Below are 16139 nucleotides of genomic sequence, written 5' to 3'. Positions count from 1 at the left end.
AAACACCGAGGCTGCCTCAGCGCGTCGGGGAGTGCGTGCCCAACACAAGGCCCTGCCACCCCCCAGCCTGGGACACGTGCTGCCACGGCACTTGGGTATGACGTGGCAGGATTTGGTTAGATTTCAGTTTCTTGGTGTGCCAGCCTGAAAGGCCTAATGGAAACTTAAGCTCAGCTTCAGTATTGATGTGCCGCAGTCACTTTTCCCAAGCGGAATTCCAACACCATGAACTAAGATGAAAGGCTCGGCTGGTACATGGGAACAGCCTCGGGGATCCTGCATAACACAACGGCCCTTCCTAGCTGACTTCTCAAGAAGACTTTAGTCTCGTGATGGTTGATGGCACATCCCCGTACTTGATGGAGACAAGAATCACGTCTCTCACCACTGACTGGTTTAGAGGGCTTTCTTCATGTAGAACCGCAGCACACGTCTCACTGCAGAGCTCTGGTGCCAGCAGCATCTCTCCAAACCCTTCACAGACAGCGAGATGCTATCACTACCAGCACCAAGACGGGAAACAGAGGCCCAGGGATGGAAGTGAATTGCTATGCTCTCATGGCAAGCATGGAGACACTTGGCACCTCCTGCCTGAACCCAAGCCTCAGGCGGGAACCCAAGCTGAGCAGCCACCTCCATCAGCCCTGTGCTCCAGACCTGCCCCATGCATCCCTGGTGCTACAGGACTATCTGTCCTGCACTGCTGCCACTGCAATGACGCCAGCACAGCAGGGAAAGAAAAAACAAACAGCTGTGCAAAGAAAACAAATCCTTCAGAAAAAATTAATTTTGCTTGGAGCTGGATTAATTCCATGAGAAGCTCTTAGCTAAAAAGGTCACCAAATCTGGATTTTAATTTCCTACAGTGTCCTGCTTCCCGAGAGCACTTCCCCCTCCCAATTTCTCTGAAAACATTACAGAATTTGCAGTCTAAAACAACATTACTTCCCCCTGTTACTGTTTCTCCAGGTGGCCGAAGAACAGCCAAGGCTGATGGTTCCCAATGGTGCTAATAAAGGCAACACAGACAAGGATAAAGAAACCAATCCCCCCAGTCCTTCCAATGCTCTTCACATGACATTTAGGGACAAGGACATGGGTTATCCTTCAAACAGTTGTTTGAAATATTGGAGGAAAAAAAGTTGCTTGAATGCATATGGTTTCTCAAGCACTTTGCCACATCTGAACCTCACTGTGCACCAGCCCCGCTGTGCTAACCAGAGACTTTCAAACACAACGAGCAGGGGGGAAAAAAAAAAAAAAAAAAAAGAGATGGTAGAGCTAGCTGAGGAAAAACAGCCATCACACTCCTCCCTCACGTCTCATTTTTTGCACTTAAAATGGGACGCGATGTTTCCTGTTGGGAACCCTGCCCTCCTGGCTGGAGGAATGAAGGTTTAAACCTCCCTTTGCACAGCACAGAGCTGCAGCGACAACCCAGGATACACACTGCAGCTCCTGCAGAGCTCTCTCAGCCCAGAATGGCCCCAAATGCAAGCAGCACCCACTCACAGTGACCGAGGCCTGACGCGCCGGGGGCATCTCAGAGCGGGTCCCAGCTCAGCGAGTCTCCTGGCGTACAGCAGCCCATCCCCCAGCCACAGGACACAACAATACCCACATACCAAACTCAGACAGGTGTTATTTCAAACTGTGGATCCTGGCAACACATCACCACAGCCAGGAGAAGGCAAGAGCACGAAGCCCTCGGTACCTTCTCTTGGGCAGTGTCTCCTCAGCCTGCTGTGGGCCGGCCCTGCTTGGGTGACACCAGAGGAGGTCCCACTCGCCCAAGGGTCCCCCACACCTCCCCCACCCTGTGCCCAAAGGCTGCTGTAGCTGCTGCCCTGCATGCTGAGCTTCCGTGCCCATTGTTAGCCCCACGCGGCACTGTTAAGCCGGCTCAGAGCTGGATTAACTCTGAAATGCAAAAAATAGACTTTTAAGCTGTCTAAGGTGAGCGCTTGTCTAGTGAACCAGGATTAACGTTTCATACTGGGAAGAGACCGGCTACCACAAAGCTGTCCTCCTGTTCCTCTGCCCTTCGCAACCAGCCAAGTACTGACAAGTGAGGCAGGAGTGAAGGGTCTACGTCAGCCCAGGGGGGCTGTACTAGGAAACAACAGCCCCCAAATTAACTGAAATTTGACTTCATAGTAACAACTGCTGCTTCTAAAGCTGAGCCCCTGAGCAGGGCTGTCTGAGTGCATAGCAAAAACAATCGCTCCTTCTGCTCTCCTGAAAAATGCAGGGTTTCAGACAGCTATTGCATCAGTGGAAGATTCCTTAAATCTAAGGCACCAACACAAATTCTGAAACAGTGGTGTCAGCCTGTAAAATCAAGAAAATTGGAGCATGAACTGGACGATTCCGCTATCCAGCTTTTACACTGTGACCTTGTAATTCAACTGTGCCAAAACATGGCCCACAGGTGCCTTTCTCCCTGCATCTAAGGTTTCCAAATCACACAAAGCAAAACAAAACCCAAATCCGCTCAAGTCAAAGTTTGGAGCTTCAACTTTGAAATTAAATTTGGAATGCAAGGAGTCCCTGAAAGGGCGAAGATAAACCAGGGGTGAATCTCAAGACAGGAACGGAGGTGTCTGCGTGTTCAGACACTAGACAGGATCACTTACTTTAAAAGACAGACCGTTTTTGCATTTGCACTAAACCGGAACCTGCTTTCCAGGGCCCACTGGCAAGGCTACTGATGGAAAAACTAAATAAATCACTGCTGAAGTCTAAGAGAGACAGCCACAGCTTTCCTTTAAAACGCCATTCCTCAACATGAAGGTAAGCTGCGTTCTGCAGGGAAAGCCGCCTCAATGTGAAGTTGGCATCTTTGCAACTGAGCTTCTACTCTGCCTCCCCTGAAATAAAAAGTGAAAGGAGCTAAGGGTAAGTAAAACATTTACAACCAAGACTGTAAACAAATACCCAGCCAAAACAACACGGGTTCGTGCGGAGCGCCGCAGTATTATTCTGCCTTCCCACTGCAGTAAAACTGTGAGTTTTCAGTCCGGCACAGACAGATCCCCAACGTCCAGCACATACGGAGGACCGGAACCGGTGCGGAGACACCCTGAGTGCCAGTGCTGGGGAAGCGCCGGCTAAGAGTGCCCAGGCAGAGCGCTCCCGGCACCGCTACCACGAGCTACGCTTCCCAGCTGAGACGCGAAGGTCTGCATGTGCCCACCTGCCCCACCGCAGCGCAAGCGGACTGCCAGAATACACCACCATAACTAAGCACTGTGCCTCATTCGCTCCAGTTCAGACCAGTTTAGGTGTGTGGCCAGAACAAAGACTGGCTCTGAAGCTGTCTCAGAGCTTGCCTGGCAAGGATCTGACCCCACCCCTCGACCCATAATTTCTAGGGATGATCAGCCCATGAAAGCACCAAGCAACCTTTGGATTAACTCACAAAATTAGATTATTCTACCGAACACTAACACATAAGAAAACACAGTTCCTCAAAATACCTTAGCGAAGCTAAGGGTCCTGCGTCCCACAGGGCCTCTCACCCCAACTTCAAACCAGCCCTGGGCTCACCACAAGTTTAGAAAGTTGGAATTCCATGAGAATTGTTCCCATTACACTGTCTATAACGGCAGGATATGTGAAGAAGTTAATGCTTATGGGTACACATATCGTGGCATAGAGAGATACCTGAAAATACAGATGAGGCTGATTGTTCTTGCTCAGGACCTTTCCCCCCACCTCCTTCGCCTGTTTCCTGCACTAATGGTCCTTGTTTCCTCATGTAATTTGAAGAATGAGCAAAACCAGCTCTAGGATCAGCAAACATTTGCTCTTCCTTGTTTTGAAACTAACACAGGAAACAATACTCTTGTCAGTTTTTTCTCCAGCCCCTCTCTAAGGCACCAACCACCATTTCCTCTAGATGGTGCAAGCTCCCCTTGTCAGGACGATACCCACCCAGTCCCTTTGGTTTTACGAGCTGCAGCGGGCACGGCATTTATTTTTGGAGTCAAAGCTGCAGCAGGAACTTTGAAAGCTGCTACCGTGGGGTTTATTTCTGGAGCCTGCCTGGTGGAACTAACTGGGAACGCCATTTGCACAGCACTTACTCACACAGCCTGCGCTCCTGCTCGAAAACGAAGACTGACAGCACACCTACTCGCTCCTCAGGACCTGCCTTCCAGTTTTCAGCAGCCATGTTACAACACGACTTGCATACAGACTGAGAGCCGCCTCTCCTGTGAGGGGTGTCCAGGCTGCAGCCACACCAGCACCTGCATTTTCACATAGACACATCAAAACGACTTTCAACCGACTCAGCTGCTTTACCTGCAAAAGCCTCATGCCAGTCACTGACCCAGGCTCACAAAGGAGCTTCTCCACCTCCCCTTTGGCCATACCGAACAGCAACACAGTACCACCAGCCTGGCATCACTCGGATGAGTTAATGGCATGAACGACCACAACAAAGATCCATAACCTATACACACACCCTTACTGCACCTGCACAGTTGAGCTGATTACACTGAAATGCAAGCAGCACATCATTTCAGGTGGTATTACAGCTTACTCACAAGTTCCTACTTCACTAAAAATGATACAGACATGCTGGACAGTTTTGCACATTGAAGAGGTTTTAGCTCGAAGTGCAGGTGAGGATGGCAGCAGTCAGTAGCCACTGAGAGGAGCTGTGCTATGGGACGGGGACGGGCGTAGCTGCTGGGTGAGCAGCATCGCTACAACCTGGCAGCCCCTGGGGACAGCCTCCCCGTCAGGCTGACCTTCGGGCCCAGATGGATGGACAGAAGGTAGGGTAAGGCAGGGTGACTGTTTGCTAACAGACCAGCTCAGCAGGAAGAAGAATTATGTGGCCCTCAGATTTATATCTTTTTTAGTGTATATCAAGCTGGGCAAAATCCTGACATACTTTTAATATTCTCTTTTGGCAATTTGCTTTTCAGAATTATTTCAAATCCAAATCTGATCTTCTAGGATAAAGCTGGGCATCTCTTCTTCTGACCTCATGTATTTTTTTTAAATTAGGAGGTGCGTGTTTGACAAGAGAAATTTTACGGTCCTACAAGTGACCCTTTCCAAGTCTGAGGGCAGAACAGTGCTGTGACTAGGCTCAGCGCAGACTTAGTTAGAAGCACTAACATCCAAACAGGCTTGGACTGGCAGCTCAGCCCTAGTACCTGCCAGAGAAGCACAGAGCTGGACATGAGAAACATTTAATTAAACCAAACACGTTCACTTAAGTTTTCTCATGATGCCATGATAAGAAGTGATCAGAAACCCCCTCTGTCATCCTGAGAACAGCCATCCATCTCCTTCACTGGGCACCACATAGGCTGAGTTGCAGAAGGAAAAGGGAGGTGAAGGCTGAGCAGAGATGGTGTCTCTATCCCCTCAACTGCTAGTTCCAAATGGATTTCTACCATTTTTCTACATTTTCTTCAGATGCAAACCTTCTGGAGTTACGCCCACCTGAAATTGCAAATTAGAGCACCAGTATTGCATTTTACAGCATACTGATTTGCTTTGCCTATCTCTGCCCAAGGCCTTTCATCAGAATACTTGAATGGTATTAAATGCATTTTCATCAGAATACTTGAATGGTATTAAATGCATTTAAAAACGGTACTTACTACAAGTCAGCACAATACTGTAACTGTTTGTCCATCTGTTCTGCTTTGAAAAGCCTAACGGGGACACAAGAAGCTGGTCACTTGTTCTGATCACATTTGCAGCTACAGAGGACAGACTGAACCAGAATTCACCTCTTCCAGTCCCAACCTCTTGCTCATACGATGCTCATCAACTGAGCACACAGTTCTAGAAAGAGTCTGTCTCACTGTTCTTCCTCAAACATCATTTCTCTCTACCTGTGAAAAAGCTAATTCACCTGAAACCCTAGCAGGCAGGGCATGCACACTCTTCAAGGGGTTTAACAAAACATCCTTTAATGCACATGGAGACAAAGAAAAGTTGCAGATAGGACTAAGCTCAGTTCTGCAATAGAGCTCAGCAACTGCATGCTCAGAGGTTACTGAATTTCATTTTTCTAATTTTTAAATTATAAATGACATTCATCATCTTGTAAATGAAACCTGAAAGACTATGTATTTCCAATATATTTTGTGAATACATAAGAAACTGCTTGCTTCATACTACGTTTGCTTTTGCTCAGGTGCCTGACAGGCTGTAACAAGGGCACTGGCTGAACCGTCCTTCAAGAAGGCCATGTTGGATGGGGCCCTGCCCATGGCAGAGGGGTGGAACTCTATAATCCTTGGATCCCTTCCAATCCAGACCATTCTGTGATTCTATGGCAAGCTACGAAAGCAGAGACTTGAGTTCATGACAAACACACACTGTAAATTTGCCGTGACTTAGTATTTACAGTTTGGCTATTGATTAATCCTAAAGTATTAGTAAACTGATTCTATTTAAGTTACAGATAAGACTATTTAATTAAAATTAATTGTCAAAAAAAATGTTTACCAGATTAAGTGAAACACCTACTTACCTTCAGTAACTGAGATCCTTTCAGAAAGGCCATGCCCCTTCCACTCTGAGATGCGTAAAACCCACGGGGTGAGCCAAGGCTGCCTTGGCCAGCCACGTTTCTCCACTCCCAACACTGCCTCCCCCAACGGAGACAGACAAGTCAATCTCCACCACTACTGAGTCCAGAACTTGAGCTCCAGAGGTGAAGAGTGGGTCACACAAACCATGGTTTAGCTGAATCCCTCGACACAAGCCTCTCACCCCAAATCAGGGCAGTCAAGTTATTTATCTAGAAAAGAGTACATAGTATCGTAAGAATGTCCGAGGTGCACCGATGAGGCCCCTTCTCCTTTCCTGTACCACACCACTGGTGCAGGGGCTGCTTTGTCTACTTGGAAGACAAAAAGGTCTCAAGATTCCCTCATACATAACTGTGATACCCAACTTTAAGCAGAGGTACTAGGATGGACATGGCCAATATCATTCTGCTATAGATACCCTGAACAACTCACAGATGATTCCAACATTTTCAACACAGGAGACCTTTAGTAAGTAATGCTGAAGCATTGCCAGGGCTTACATCATGATGATGTAGTGACTTAGAGAGCTTCTCTCACTGTGCACATGCATGTTTAGAGGCAAGCCAACAAACCTGGTAGAGAGTAGGTGATCTCAAGTACTACTTAGTAGCAGTTACTTACAGATGTCTTACACTTTGCTTCATACCCATCACCTTTGTTTTAGGGATGATGGCGCTGATTTCAGAAGGTAAGAAGTCTGGGAAGAGGAGAGAAACCCAAGTACCAAACTGCCTTGACTAGACTAGAATGAGCATGATCATACTTGGTTCCACATGCTCATTATCAGTGAATTAACATAGTTTTTGCTTTTGGATTCAACAGAATTAAGCATATAGCTGACAAAACCCCAAAGACGTGAAGTAAGAAACACCAAACTAAACTTCTTCCTTTCAACCTAAGATAAAGTTGGTTGATTCCACCTATGGATGGTTCTTTTAAAAAAAACCTCTCAAACTCATAAATCCTGACAGCAAGCAGAAATTTGTGAAGTCTTAGTTAGGAAAAACAAATTAGAGTAACTATAACGAATCAGGGAATTCCAGAGAAGTGCAACTTAACAAGAGGGATTAATGAGAAAAACTGACCCAGCTCCCCGTCCTGATGAGAAAAGGTATTTCTGCTGCAGTGTTTGCCATGAGTGGAACAAAAAGGAATAGCTGGTAGACAAATTATTCCAATGCAAAGTTTACTAGATCAAGTGAAACAGTTAATGCATAAAGACTTTTACCCTTCAAGTCCGACGATGAAGACCAGGCAAATTTCCAGCTTTAGGTGGTACACATTTGCCATCAGTATTCTGAACGGGAAGACTTGAACCGTGCTGCCACACCCAAGTCAAAGCTCAGAGCAAAATGAACAACATTCTCATGGGCTTTAACTCCCTCTGCTGCCATTAAACTTTTTCAGCATTTCTTCACAGCAATGCAATGATGTTTTGCCAGTAAACAGAGACTGGAAATTTCACAACGCTAAAGCAGGAGTTCCTGCAGAAATCTGTTGCGGGAATCTTAGGGTTAGCAACATCCCATGACACAGACTTTTGTATTCCTGCTCTGTCCTTTTATAGAATAAACCCTACAACCATTCTGACAAAAAAAAAGTAAGCAGAATACACAGAGAAGTCTTAACAAGGGGAACAAACACTAACCTGACAGTTGACTCTGGATGCAGGAAAAAACCCAGAGCCTTTGAAGCAGTGGATGCAGACATTATTAACTGCAAGATTTGGGACCAAAGGACTGGGATCAACCATAGCCACAGAGATAAAGCAGAACGCTGATGGGTACTTTAGTGACCCGAGCTGTGTTAAGCAGGCAGGACAAAAGAACGTCTGCCTTTTCAAGGACCTGTTGACTACCACGGGTATCCACACAGCTGAGGAATGCTCCCACTTTCTGCGGTCTAGGTAGTTCACAATGTTCGGACAACAGTTTACTGATGGCTACAAGAGTCAAAGCATAAATTATTCCCAAAATAAAGGGGGAAGGTCTCAGAAAGGTATTTACTGAAACTGTGCAAGCAGTGGACTGACTACACTGTACAGGCTGAAAGCCGAATACAGGAAATCCTGCCACAAATTTACACTCTGTTGAGAGAATTGCTTCTCAACTATTAGGAACAAGTTTCTAGAAACCTTCTTCTAATTTTTAGACTATATTCTAGACTATATACAGCTTTTCCTGCATCAGAAAAATTAGCTTAAACAGATGGTTTTAGCTCCATGGTTTTAGCTCCAAACCCTTGGAATGGTCATATTATTCCCCAACAGTCCGTGACAAATGGGGCAAAACATACTTGGCTTATTAGCTTCTCCTCCTATGACTGCTTCTTCGACTCCTCAATTGCAATTCTTAATCCTGTTCTGCAGCAGCACGGGTGTTTGGGGTTTTTTTGTAAAAAACAAACACATGCACCTGATCAGAACTTCTTATTCTGAGACCAAGATTGCATTTTAATTAGCTGCCTTGAAACAATTAGAGGTTGGAGAAGTTTAAAAGACAAGTCCTTTCAAAGAAGCGTGAAGTGCTCTTGCCACACAGAAAGCCAAAGCTGCAGATAAAGCCAAATCCAGGTCAAAAAAGAACTGATATTGAATGAGCAATTCCTGAGCAAACAATAAAGTTGCCTGCCTCGAGGAAAAAGCTGAGCTAGTGAATGACATCAACAGGAAACAAGCAACATTATCTCTTCCTATCACTCCACTTGTGTTGGCAGTTCATTGTTTTGATAACAAGTGCTCTGATCACAAGGGGCCCTAATAGTAACATGCTGTCCCTCAGCAAGTAACTTACTACCACGTTTGCTTTTAGCCCATGACCCTTTAACAGAAAATAAAGAGACTAACAAGTTTTAAATATACTTAAATACACTTTAATTTCAATTATATAATTAAAAAATAACTTAATTCGGATCCAGTTGGAAAATGTTAGTTATTGCTGATCTAAAGCCATTTTTAGCTACACCATTTCTGAAGGCCAGTGGGCTTCGACATGACTGTAAGCTCATCATGTACAGCTGAACAAACAGGAGTCACCATCACAGGCTGCAGTGAAGGCAAATTTCCACTGGAGGTTAGGAAAGAAATGTTTGCAATGGACATGGCAAAGCACCAGGCCAGGTTACCCAGTGAGATTACAGATGCCTTGACCTTGGAGGTTTTCAACATCTGACCAGCAAAGACTCTGAGCAGTATGACCAAACTGATGTTAGACCCTGCTTCGAGCAGGAGGTTGGACTACATGATCTCCAAAGATCCCTCCCAAGCTCTACGACCTGCTGGTTTCATTGTTAGGTTGCTTACAGTCACCGGCATCTCCTGCACTTCATACAGGCAGGTTATCATGATTACACCCAGCTAGGCAAAACTGAACCCATTTAAGAAAAGGTACAGCACAAAGGTAACTTGTTTGGCAACTCAAGTGAAAGGCCTACTTAATAGCACTGAGCTATCAGAGAACCTCCCAGAGAAACTAACAGGTATCTGACAAGGGTATTATCAAAACAATTACTTCAAATTTTCAGAATATTCAACAATGTAAAAATAAGAAACAAATTCAGGCAATTGCACTGAAAAATCATAATGCCAAACAGGTTGACAGAAGTGCAAGTATAGGAGGGGAAGTCAGACTTCATTCCAGGTCTGACCAAATAATAATTAAATTAATGCTTACCGGAGTCTAACAGGAGAAGCACGACCAGCTGCCCCTAATTCACAAAATAATGGTGCTACTCAACCAGAGATTATCTGCTGTAACTGATAAGATAAAGGTGTCAGAGGGAATCTGGAAAGAATATATGCAGAAGCCAGCTTTTGCCTTCTGCAAGTGTAACTGGTACCAGAAAGCACCTACATGATGCTGCAGAAGGCACCAGCTCTGTGCCAGCTGAATCGAAATTGGAGCAGAGCAGCAGGTAAACCAGAAAGCATGACCTTAGAAGAGATATGCTCCCCCACGTGCCTGCTAGGTAAACGAAATACATGGAAGTATGCCTGGATGGCACATTTCTGGGCATAGAAAGGTGTTCTGAAGCTCCTTCCTTTCCCCCTCATCCTTCCTTCAACCTTGTTACCCCATCAGCTTTAGTGCTGAGGTGCCAAAGTATTATTTTCCCAACATGCAAACACACCAGTCTCTCACTTTTTAAAAAAACAGCATGGTCCAGTTGAACCTGCCACAGATACGTGACCTATGGCATGGGTGTAAGAGTTACCACCTACATTAAATTCTGTTTAAACTACTTAAAACTCATTAAAAAAAACCCCAAAACCACCCAGCCAACAAAAAACACCAAAAAAACTTGCTGCCACCACACTTCTGCCAGCCTAAACTTCCTTGCAGGGCCTGCGTTAGCTGAACTGCAGGTTCAGATGTAGCCATCACATGAGGTCTGCGAGGAACAAAAGGAATGCACATGCCTACTTTTCAGAAGTAACCCAACCAAGTACTGAGCTGTGCTGCTGCGAGTCTTGCAAAAAAAAGTTTTAAATGCTAAGTGTTTGGGGGGGGATCTCAGAAATCTGCACAAAACCCTGTTAAGATGCTGACAGTAAAATTAACCTCCACTTGTGTGAAAACCAAAAGGAAGCAATATTCTTTGGAAGGAACAAATGGTAAGTCAGAAACCACACTTGACCTTAAGTAGATACCTTAGTAATTTAGACTGCAACCAGCCACTCAACATACCGGGACATAGATTCCTGAAGGAAAATTTGGAGCATGTGTGACCCACCCTTTAAAAGCACATCACTACGCATGCTACTTAAGTCATTCATTTTCTAGACAGAACAAGAAGCATGTAACAGACAAGATACTAGCACAATAAAAAATAAGAGTTAAGCTTTAGTTAGATTTCTACCTGATTTAAAGCCTCTTGCAACCACTGCAACTACTAAGGACATTAGTGACACCCAAATTCCTCAGAGACTGCACCAAAGATAAAGAATTAGGTGTATTTAGTCATCTCAGTGAGAACTCTGCTGAAAAAATGTCTAGTAATCTTTCACTGGAATAACTGCTTCTTCTGAATCATGACCAGAAAATGACAGAAATATTTAAAGAAAATTAAAAAACAAGATAGTAAAACCTTACAAGCAATGTTTAGGATACTAAAACGTTCTATATAAATTATGAAGCCTATCACGAGCTACTTTGCTCACAGGTAACTAGTGTGCCTCAATGAGATGGATGCATCAAGACCAAGGGAGGACCAGTGGAAAAACAACATGCTCTGTCCCCCCTCCCACCCACCTCCTGACGCCACTGCCTTTTTATTTCCGCTACCCACCCACTGGCCTTTTGACACCAACACACAATGAAAACCAAGCTGGAAGAGACAAAATGATTTTACAGTAAATCACCCGCGGGTGTCTCTGTAACTGCCCCTCTTCTGCCATTCCTTGTCCATAGGACTTTTAGAGAGCGAGTTCTTTTGATATACATACCCTGGACATACAGCTAATTTTAAAAACATAGTACAGACAACAGCAGTTTGCAAACCACTCAACAGAAAAGCGAGTGATTACGGCCATCCTCAGTATGGACATGGCTCCAGTGACAAGATCTTGCCTCAGAATCATCACATTATAAACACACCTACCATTTAGTATCTCGAATAAATTTCAACTGGAAGAAAAAAGTAAGCCTGTGACAAAGGGCAAGGGCTTTGCCAGGAACCAGATCCGACGAACCGTTGTTCAGACCCCACAGCTGCTACTACAGGGATGTGGGGTTTGGACCACCTTCCTCACTAAGCACAATTTATTACAGGCTGTATTTTTTGCTTCGTACTGCTCAGTATCAACAGTTACTACCCTGGCACTGGTACCAGTAACCACATATTTTCCAAGGGACCAAATTAGTATCTTCAAAGCCACAGAAGTACTCAGTGACGATAACCACCTACTGCACTGTGACATTTTCATTAGAAAAGCCACGGTGAGAAAAGTTTTGCTACTTTGATTTTTGCTTTCAACTTTGCAAGATAAAAGTTCCAAAGAAGAAAATATAAATAATTACGGTACAAAATGTTTAAGAAATCTTAGGAAGGTTTTCAATGGCTGTTTAAGTCTGCTTATTCTACCTACTTTTCCAGGACTTTTATCTTGTTTAGAACAGAGCGTCACTACCTCACTTCAGTCTCAAAATGTCTTTGAACAAGTCTGTTCTCCATTGAGAGAAAAAAATACAATAAAAATCAGCTTAAAATAAATTTATTAAACAATACAAAATTAAGCATGCTGGAAATTGAGATACATAAATAACATACAATGCAAATGAAAAAATGGGAAACGAGACAGGTAACTTAACAACTGAGCCAAAAGTACAACACAAATGCTAAAATAAAATTTTAAAAAGCATTTACATTTCTAATGAAATGTTAATGATGCCGACAAAGAAAAACAAACACACAGCTAAAATGCTTGAATATCAAGAATTGCTATTACTGTAGCACAGGTGAACACTAAAACCGTTGCAGACTTTGAACATTCAATGCCTAGCCTCTGTCGCCTCGGTCTTGCAGACCCGCTCCCCAAACACAGTGCCGGCATGGGTAAGTCGTGGCGGCAGACCCCGCTACGGTGCGTGCCAGCTGCCCGCACACCCTGCCGTGAACAAGAGCCACCCGCGGACATGGCTGCCCAGAATGAGAAACCATGAGTGGAGGCAGGGTTCAAAGTAACGGGATCCAGAGGAGTCTCCCCTCCTGACCCCTCATCCTAACTAGAGACTAGCTTAAATTCTGAGACAGGCTTCAAAGGCATATATTACAGAACTGTAATATATAGAGACCTAAAGTAAAGATTGTGTAAGCTGTACCCTAAACATTCTTATTATGCATACTTAACATCTCAGTTTCCTTAATTTCTTATTTCCCATGCAGGACTCGCCCCTACCCTAAGTTTTGTATGCAACTGACAAGCATGTGTACAGTTAAAGACTTTTATTTTCGAGTCAAAACCCAGACGGAGCAACTTTCCATCATCAACCATGTTTTTAGAATTAGCTTCAAATAGTACTAAAAAAACCCCCAGAAAATAATGTGTGTTGATTTAATCAAGCAAGTCCTGCATCATACATTTTCCTCTTCTAATTAAATCAGTAATTTAACCAGCAACATGTCATTGCTGTAAATACTTTTCATTAGCAGCACAGACACAACTACGTTCCCTCTTGTAACGGAGGGTAATTCAGGTAAAGATATAGTTTTGCAGGATCTGAGTTTTAGTTATGTCTCAGTAACTATTTTACTGTGAAGTTCTCAAACAGGTGAGATTCTTAAATTCAAGACTTTGCCTTTTACTTATTTTACTTTATTTTCAAGATAAGCACTGACAAACCTAACCTCATCAAAAGCAGTAAGATTATAAACCAGGTATTATTCAGCAATTTATGGCTGACATTTATTACTGACATCTGCACCACAGATTTACCTCTTCATCCCAGCAGGACTTCAAATTCACCAAAAATTGATGTTCCGTATTGTTTTGTTTAAACATTGCAATCCTGGGACTGAAAGATAGGAAGCCCATCCTTTTACAGTACGCTGCTAGATGAAGATTATTCAGGGTTTAGTCAGAGCTTATTTCAAATACTTGCGCAAAACTAACAATACTTAAACAGAGTAATTAAGAACAGCTTGATTTCTTGGAGAACATCAGCTTTACTCTGTGCATCTTCCTTAATTCACAAACATCCAGATGGGACAAAAGGAGGCAGGAAAACCTCACTCTCCCCTTATGCAAAACTCACATCTGAGTCCAGTTTGGAGTGGGGTTAGGGGAGGCAGAAGGGGTGGAGGTGTTACTAGGGAATTATCTGTCATTCTCTCTTAAAACACTCGATCAGCTAACACCATTTATCATCATTTGGATAAGTTTTCAAATGTTCTGTTGAACAGGGCTCTGCATTATGTGTACAAAGGGCGGGACATATCTGCAAGCTTTTAAAGGGGAAAACTTTATAAAAATAGGGAATACTCTCTGAGATTTTTAGCAACATTGAGAATCCAATAGCTACAAGTATCAAGAATTTAGCAAGTCTGTGCCCTCTGTTCAGCATTGCCTATGAGCCTATTCAAAGCTTATATTCACCATTACAAGAGACAGTCCGCTCAAGATCCTCAAAATTATCAAATCATGCAGATGACCAGACACAGCCACCCGCAGAAGAATGCAAGTCCCCATTCTTAGCAAGCTGCCAGAGGTGCAAACTCACTATTCATTTTAAAAAGTAGCAACTAACGATAACTTTTTAAAAATATGCTTGTACATAAGTAAATAAAACCTCTGATCTTGTATAGGAAGATGCACGCACACTAGCAGTCAAAAAAATAAGTTAATTGTAAACAGTTTTAACACTATCTACCTATCTGCGTTGCTCTGAATATCCTTTCTGCTGGTGGCCAGGCTGGTTCCCACTCCAAACCCAGGACTGCTTACATTCCTCTCTAGGGTGGAGCGCAGCATTATTAGGCTTCTGAGTCATAACTGCCAGCTGGCGGTGCGAGCAGCTAGCAAGACACTTTAAAGAGTTTGGTAAGAAATCCTTCTGCTGTGTTTGTTAACTTGTTTTTTTTCCCCAACTTCTCCCAATCCTCCCCAGCCATTATTGCTCTTTTTATTGGTTAGCATTAATAATTATTAGAGGTCTGATAAAAAATATATATAATCTTTGCTAGCATGGCATTTCCAAAGGATTCATTTCTGTTCAAAGCACTCTGAAAGCTCACGTAAAACAGCAACAAAAAAGAAAAAGGATACCGTAACAACATGACTCAGAAGCTATCTCCATTTAATAAACAATTAAGAGTCATGAATTTGCTGTATTTTGCTGACACTATTTGATATTTCCATGAAAATTCTTCTATCTTTACATGCTGACCCTATCAGAGGGGTCACCGTAAGTTCTTGCCTAGTTAATTTACTTTAAATTCTCTGATATATACCAAAAATAAACAGATATACACAAAAGTGGTATATCTTTGAAAACATTCAGGTTTTAAGTACCTAGAAAAATTAATTAACAGTTTTGGTTTTTTTGTTTGCATGTGCTTCCCCATCCCATTCCCCCTTCCCCCCCTCACACCCCCGCCACCACCACCCCTTGAATTTTTGACAGGTTTTTTTGGTATAGCATACAGAATTTACATAAAATGTATATATAAAAATGAAACACCAGGCAAACAATATTCAAATCAAAGTTAAATCTAGAGATGCTTGAGGGTTTTTAAAATGAAGAATTTAATGAGACTAGAACCCATTCATTTAGTTTTGCTCTCCCCGACCTTCCATTCTATACACTACGGTTCTGGAGATGTCCTCGTTTGATTCAGGTGACACTTTTTTCCATACTGTTTCTTTTAAAGCAAGTTCTTGCTGGAGATTCTCATAGTCCATTGGTCCAAAGGAATGCTAGTTGTTCAAGCAACATATATTATTTATTAGTGTAGTTGAAGGAAAAAAATCCATACTTGCAGTCAATGCTATCAGACTCAAGTTTTTCACCTCTCCACATAAGCTCTTATTTTTCTCTTCTCCAGTTATTAAAAAAAAATAATTCTAAATTGGGT

The 16139-nt window shown here is 43.3% G+C and overlaps 1 protein-coding gene across 2 annotated transcripts in view; it reads right to left on the bottom strand.

The window, feature by feature from the left end:
- Positions 1–16139, bottom strand: part of GLS (glutaminase) — a gene marked incomplete at its 5' end in the record, with an annotated part of 64463 nt that overhangs the window by 7909 nt on the left and 40415 nt on the right. Inside the window, one exon of one of the 2 annotated variants that reach the window (XM_084264370.1) lies at positions 15798–15981. The exons of the other annotated variant lie outside the window; for it this stretch is intronic. Coding sequence (XP_084120496.1) covers positions 15835–15981 — 147 coding nt within the window. The 3' untranslated portion in view covers positions 15798–15834. Of the gene's footprint in view, positions 1–15797; positions 15982–16139 lie in introns of those variants that run through there. 2 annotated transcript variants of the gene reach the window in all.

The sequence above is a fragment of the Gallinula chloropus genome (genome assembly GCF_964237585.1).
Source record: "Gallinula chloropus genome assembly, chromosome: 5".
Classification (NCBI taxonomy): domain Eukaryota; kingdom Metazoa; phylum Chordata; class Aves; order Gruiformes; family Rallidae; genus Gallinula; species Gallinula chloropus.
Note: the sequence above shows the minus strand (reverse complement) of the source record. Positions and strands in the feature narration are given on the sequence as shown.